General features: G+C 52.1%; 1 protein-coding gene across 1 annotated transcript; it reads left to right on the top strand.

Annotated features, from left to right (window-relative positions):
• Positions 1 to 1255: 1255 nt before the first annotated feature.
• On the top strand, positions 1256 to 7302 carry LOC104543341 (fasciculation and elongation protein zeta-1-like; the record flags this gene model as incomplete). Its single annotated transcript, XM_010187925.1, has 4 exons — positions 1256 to 1550; positions 4659 to 4755; positions 6213 to 6308; positions 7132 to 7302. Coding segments are annotated over exons 1-4 (639 nt in total), but the record flags the coding sequence as incomplete, so codon positions are not given.
• Position 7303: the final 1 nt, after the last annotated feature.

Raw genomic sequence — 7303 nt, 5'->3', positions numbered from 1 at the left:
GAGTAAAATGCTGCCAGCACTCTCAGGGTGGCACTGAGATATTATCAGGGTACTATGTGGTTGCTACTGGGACACTGCGAGAACGCTGCCAAGGTACTATCAGGGCTCTACCAGGATGCTATCAGGATGCTATCAACTCCTAAGGTTGATAGTGAGATACTATTGTGAAGGTGCCGCTGGGGCAGTGCTAGCACCCCATCACGGTAGTCTCAGGATGCTTCCACAGGTACAGTTAAGATGGTTTCAGTGTAGTAACACAGCATTAAGATACTACCTGGATACTACATTACACTACCAAGATGCTATCTGGACACTACTAAGATAGCAGCTATAGACCACTGCAGCACTATTAGGATCCTATCTAGGCACTGTTAGCATCTAACTAAGATGCTATCAGGGTGCTCCTGACATAGTATCAGGATACTATGACCTGTGCTAATATGCCATCAGGGCAATGCTGAGCTATTTAGTAGCTGCTGCTAGGATACTCTTAGCATATACTGATGCACTTAGGATGCTGCCTAGATGTTATCAGGAGGATGCTTGAATATCCCAAGGATACTGCTGAGATACTTTCACAATACTATCACTACTAAGATACTACAGGGTCATTACTGGCATACTACTAAAATAGTGTCAGAGTACTACTATTAATATCAGGATATTAATACAATGCTGCTAAGGTGTTATCAGGACAGTGCTCACTTTTTAATAGGATGCTGTCAGGATGCTAGTAGGATACTTCTGAGATACTACAAGGGCACTAGAAAAGGTAGTAGTAAGATACTTCTGAGATGCTATCACAGCAACACTCAGACCTTTGGTATGCTGTCGACACATTGCTGATACCAGCATGGTACTTTCAGGCCACTGCTAAGGTAGTGATACAAGGATGCTGCTAAGATACTACCAGTTAAATAAAAAAGGTAGCGTTATGATACCTTTTACATACTGTCAGGGTAGCACTAATATATTTTTGGACCACTGTCAACACTTTGTTGCTACTAGTATACTGTCAGGATGCTATACTGCTAGACAGATTATCAGTGTATTTCTATGAAGACGTGTGCTCAGATGCTGTTGGGATACTATTAGGATACTCCAGGGATACTGTTAGGATACTACAGAGATACTACTGGTGGTGTAATAGCCCTGGCAGTAGGGTTTCAGCCAACACAGTGGCCGCAAAGGTACCGGGGAGCCCTGGTGTAACCTGTGAGTAGCCTGGTGCCTCATGGGCACCCTCTCCCCGCAGCTAAGGCAGCGCTGAGGAGGATGGAGGCGCCCCTGGTGAGCCTGGAGGAGGAGTTTGAGGAGGGGCCCGGGGAAGATGGGAGGCCCCTGCCCCGCGCTGCCGACCCGGCACTGGCTGAGCTGGAGAGCTTCTCAGCTGAGATGATGAGCTTCAAGTCGATGGAGGACCTGGTGCAGGAGTTCGACGAGAAGCTCACCGTCTGCTTCCGCAACTACGATGCTGCCACTGAGGGACTGGCCCCGGTGCGGGGGCAGCTCCAGGCACAGGAAGAGGAGGAGCGCCTGCAGGATGAGGAGTGAGTAAGGCCCCCCGCCACTACTCCTGGGAGCACGTTCCTCCTCGCCCACCTGGCAAAGTGTCTCCCCTCACCATTGCAAACCGGCTCCATGTGTTGCAGCATAGTTGTGCAATGCATTGAAGCAGTGTTGTAGTAACCTGTGAGTAAGCCCCCTCATGGCCTGTGCACCTCCTTGCACCCTGGCGAGACTTCCCTGACCAGCACCCTGCGTTGCGGCATGGCCGTGCACCATGTTGGGAATAGCACTGTAGTATCCTATGAGTAAGGAGACCCTAGGGGACTGCATGCTGCCTTGCATGCTAGAAAAACTTGCCCCACATGCAACTCAGCCTCCTGCATTGCAGCATAGTCATGCAGCAGCATGGAGTAGCTATGTAGTATCCTATGAGTAGGCCACTCTTGGGCCTGCATGCCTCCTTGCATGGTCATGACATGACAGAGTGTATTCTGTCCCACAACGTGCAGACCAGCCTACCCCACTGCAGCATGGTTGCAGCACATCAGAGTAGCAGTGTAGTATCCCATGAGTAACGCCCCTCTGGGGCCTATTACACCTTCCTGCATGCTTGCAAGATCTCCACCACACACAAATCAGCCCCTTGCCTTGTGGTAGCAGCACCTTGGAGTAGTGGTATAGCATCCTTGGAGTAGTGATGTAGCATCCTATGGGGAGGCACAGTGGGGTGCCCCGTGTCTATGTGAATGAGCCCCCGAGGTGGGGTGGGATTGTGTGTGAGTGTAGACCTTGAGTAAGGTGTGAGTGGAGCTCAGCCTCCTGCTTTGCTCCCCGTGAGCTGTGCATCGAGGCAGCGAATCTGGGGCAAAATCCCCCCCAACCAACGATGCCGTGGCGTTTGCATCGAAGCCTAAATTTTTATTGACCTTCTTGGTACAAAATGCCCCTTTTTTGGTCAAACGGTTGCATTTTTTTCCAGCGTCTTGTTCCTTAATGCCTTTGTAATGGAATTTTGGGGGTGTTTAATTGAGATTGTTCCCCAGGCTGCAATTCCCAATATTCATTTTTTTCACCCTGCAAATTGGGGATTTTCAACCCAAAAGCCCCCGAATCTCTCTTATTTTGAGGTTGGTTGTGGTTTTTTTTGTTGGGTTTTTTTTTTACCAAAACCTTCCAAGGCCAAATCGCTTTTTGGAATTGACCAAACCGATGTTTTTTTTCGGAGAAAAATGCCGTGTGTGCCGGGAGCGCCGCGCTGTCGCCGACAGCCGCTTTGTGCTGCTCATTGTGTCTGTTTGGGGCCCTTTGGGCAAAACAGAGCTTTTTTTTCTGCTCTTTTTTTGAAAGGACCCTGTGTGCCCGGGCGGGGGATGGGCTGCGCTGCATTTCCCTCATCATTAACCAGCTCTGGCCATAATTAACCCCAAAATCTGCTGCTGCTGCTTGCTTGACCCTGCAGCGTACCGGCCCTTTAAGAGCACAAAAAAAGGGCAAATTTTAGGGATTTTTTTTCCTTATTTGCTGCATTTTTGTTAAAAACAGAAATATAAGATTTTTTTTTGAAAGAAAATGTGCGTTTTTGTGTGTTAATCTGTGAAATATCCGATTTGGGGGGGGGAATTAAGATCAGGGGAGGAGAGAGATGAGAGAAATACCCCAAAATGAGCAGGTTTGGGACTGGGGAAGGGCAGGCGATTTGGGGGTTGATTTAGAGGGAATCAGGGACTAAAAACACCATTTCTGGGGAGAAAATGAGTGGGTTTGCCTTAATTGGGGAGATATTTTCTAATTGTTTTGTGTACCTTTTCCCCCATTTTTGTCCTTTTTCCCCCATTTTTGACCTTTTTCTCCATTTTTGACCCAACGGTGCCACTTTTCAGCTCTTTTCTCTCGTTTTCCCCATATTTTCCTCCTCCTCTTCCTCCTCCTTTTCCTCCACTTTTTCCCCATTTTTCCCCTCTCCTTTTTCCTATTTTTTCCCTCATTTCCCATTTCTCATTTTTTTCCTTTCCCTTTTTTCCTGTTTTTCACCTTTTCCTTTTTCCCTCTTTTTTTCACATCTTTCACTCCCCCCCCTTTCCTCTCATTTCCCCATGTTCCCCCTCCCTCCTGCATCTTTTTTGGGCTGAAATTGGGCAAAATTGGTCCATCCCTGCGGGGAGAATTGGGCACCCCGAACAGTGGTGCAAAGAAGGGGGAAATAGAGAGGGTCAAGGCAGTTTTGGGGTGGTTTGGGGCAGTTTTGGGGCATTTTGGAGTTGTTTCCAGGGGTTTCAAGCCTGGATTTTGGGATATTCGGAGGTGTTTCAGGACAGTTTTGGGGTGCTTCAGAGCTGTTTCAAGGTGACAATTTTGGAGCGTTTCAGGGTGACATTTTGGGCTGCTCTGGCTGCGTTTTGGGGTATTTCAGCACATTCCAGGGCAGCATTTTGGGGCAGTGTCTCAGGATGCTATTTTGGGTGTTCAAAGGTAGCATTTAGGGATCTTTTGGGGTGTTTCAAGGGGGTTTTTGGGATGTTTGGAGCATTTTGGGGTGGCATTTTGAAGAGCTGTGGCTTTTGGGGTCATTTTTAGGTGTTTTGGGATGGCATCTTGGGGCATTTCAGGACATTTTGGAGCTTTGGGTCCTTTAGGGGCATTTTGGGGTGCTCCAGGGCAGTGTTTTGGGATGTTCTGGGGTCTCTCAGAGGACCTTGGAGCTTTTAGGATGGCATTTTGGGGTGTTTGTGGGGCTTTAGGGGCATGTTGGGATGTTTTGGGGCATTTCAGAGCATTACAGTGATGTTTTAGGGTGGCATTTTGGGGCATTTCAGGGTGATCATTTTGGGATGTTGCAGTGGCCTTTTGGGCGGTGTTTTGATGGCAACGTTTGGGGGTCTCGCAAGTGTTGGGGACAGCATTTTGGGTTACTTTGGGGTATCTCAAGACAGAATTTCGCAATATTTTGGGAAGCTTTGGGATCTTCTGGGTCATCACTGGAGGTCTCCTGAGACGTCACCTGGGGTGTTTGGGGCATCTCAGTCACGTTTTGGGGATTTTTAGGGGGGGCATTTCAGGGTGTTTCGGGACTGCATTTTGGGGTGTTTCGAGGCATTTTGGGCTGGGAGACACCGTTTTGGGGTCGCCGCTCACCACCCGCCTCCCCGCAGGGTCTGGGACGCTCTCACCGATGGCTTCGCCCCCCGTGGCTCCCCCCAGCCCTGGCTGCTCCCTGGGGCTGAGGCCCCCAATGGCACCGACCCCCAGGTACGGCTGTGCCCCCCCTTGAGTCCCAAACTGCCCCACGTGACCCCGTGGCGACGCTTGGCACTGCAAGCTACCCAAAAAATGGTGGTTTTGGGGTGCCACAGCACCGACGCAGCGGGTGGCCACGTTTTAGGGTGAAATCACACTGAAATGGGCAAGGTGAGGTGTTTGGTTTGGTGATCTGGTCTTTGCCAGGTTAGCCCCAAGCCAGGGGTGAGGTGTGTAATTTTGTGGTTAGAAAGTGGTGTTTTCTTCGTTGTAGCGAGTTCATGCTGTGAAATGCGTTTGGGGATGTGGGAGGGCTGCGAAGATGCCCCAAAATCCACTGAATTTACCCCATTTGGGTGTTACGCCACCTGTTGTGAGAGGGGGAGGAGAAGGTGAATTTCTGGTGTTACTTTCTGCTAAAAAGGCACAATAGACCATGAAAGGTGGTAAAAACCCTGTCCAACATCTCCATCCATCACCTCCCCACCAGTGTCCCTGTCCCCTCTTCCCCCTTCAGCGTCAGCATCCTGCACGTCCCCATCCATCATCCCCAGCATTTCCAATGGATTCACTCCAGCATCTCCATCCAGCGTCCCTGTCCTTCTCCCTGTCCAACTTCCCCTCAACAGCTCTCCATCCAGTGTCTGTCTCCGTGCAACACCTCCCCATCTAGTGCTTTCCTGTCCATCATCACCCTGTCTGACATCTCCAGTATCCCCATCCAGCATCACTGGGCAAAGTCCCCATCCAAAGTGTCATCCACCATCTCTATCCAACATTTCCCCATCCAGTATCTCAATTTATCTCTACCCAGTGTCCCTGTCCAACATCTGTCCATCCAACATCTCCATCCGTCTCTATCCAGTGTCCCTGTCCAACATTTCTCTATCCAAAGTCCCTGTCCAGCATCCATCCATCCAGTGTCTCCATCCAACATCTCTATCCAGTGTCCCTGTCCAACATTTCCCCATCCAATTTCTCCATCCATCTTTATCCTGTGTCCCTGTCCAGCATCCATCCATCCAATATCTCCATCCAGGATCTCTACCCAGTGTCCCTGTCCAACATCTATCCATCCAATGTCTCCATCCAACATCTCCATCTCTATCCAGTGTCCCTGTCCAACATTTCTCTATCCAAAGTCCCTGTCCAGCATCCATCCATCCAGTATCTCCATCCAGGATATCTATCCTGTGTCCCTGTCCAGCATCCATCCATCTCCATCCATCTCTGTCCAGTGTCCCTGTCGAACATCCGTTCATCCAGTGTCCTCATCCAACATCTCCATCCAACATCTCCATCCAGTGTCCTCATCCAACATCTCCCCACCCCTGTCCAACGTCCCCAACAACATCTCCATCCAATGTTGTCCCCATCTCATCCCACACACACAACATATCCCCCTGAGCTGTGGTACCTTGGTGGTTCTCCCTGTGCCAGGGCCAGGGCCATGTCTGTGTCTCCTGCAGCTCTGCGAGAAGGAGGAGGAGGAGGAAGAGGAGCTCACTGAGAGGAGCGAGCAAGACTCGGGCATCAACGAGGAGCCGCTGCTGACGGCCGAGCAGGTACCACTGCCCCCTGCGAGCATCTGAACCCCCATGTGTCCCCCAAAAGCCAGGCTTTAGCTCCCCAACGTGGCCTCAGCCCACCCCAGCCCCGCAGCCACCTGCTGAAAGCACAGAAAAAGGCCAAATCCCACCATCCTGGGGAGCGGGGTGTGGGTGAAGAGGGGAGTGTGAGTGCAGGTGGGAATGGGGGCGAATGCTGGGTGCAAAGGGGTGGCACGGTGGAAAGGAAGGATAGAAATGTGTGGTGCAGCTATGGGGTGCTGGTGCAGGTGTGGGGTGCACGTGTGGCATGCAAGTGCCAGGTCCATTTCCAGGGTGCAGGTGTGGGGTGAAGGTGTGGGGTCCATTTGCAGGGTGCAGGTGTGGGGTCCTGGTGCAGGGTGCAGGTGTGGGGTGCATGGTGCAGGTGTGGGGTCCGGGTGCTGGGTCCAGATGCAGGGTGCAGGGTGCAAGGTGCAGGGTGCAGGTGGGGGTCCAGATGCTGGGTCCAGATGCAGGGTGCAGGTATGGGGTGCAGGTGCAGGTGTGGGGTGCATGGTGCAGGTGCAGGGGGTGGTGGGATGCTGATGCTGGGGCCAGGTGCTGGATGGTGGTTGGTGGTGCAAGTACAGGATCTGGGCTGCATGAGGAAGCTGCAGCATGCAGACATGGGTCCAGGGGGCAGATTTGGGGTTTGAGCACCCAGCCTGTGTGGGTGTGGGTGGAGGCCAGGGGCTGCCGACAAAGACCAGGGGCTGCCGGGCTGGGGGTGGCGTTTTTTTTTGGAGCGGGGGGGGGGAGAGTGGCGGGGGGACGCGGGTGCAGGTGAAGGCCCCCGCAGGTCATCGAGGAGCTGGAGGAGCTGATGCAGAGCTCGCCCGACCCTGAGGCCGACCCGGAGGGCGATGAAGAGGAGGAGGAGGAGGAAGAAGAGGAGGAACCCGAGGCTGAAGGCGGGGGCACAGAGCCCGTCCTCCTGCGGGAGCTGCGCACCTTCTCCCCCGCCTTCAACA

The sequence above is a fragment of the Mesitornis unicolor genome, unplaced genomic scaffold (assembly GCF_000695765.1).
Source record: "Mesitornis unicolor isolate BGI_N332 unplaced genomic scaffold, ASM69576v1 scaffold28877, whole genome shotgun sequence".
NCBI lineage: Eukaryota > Metazoa > Chordata > Aves > Mesitornithiformes > Mesitornithidae > Mesitornis > Mesitornis unicolor.
The sequence above is the reverse complement of the archived record's forward strand: the minus strand, read 5'-3'. Positions and strand labels throughout refer to the sequence as shown.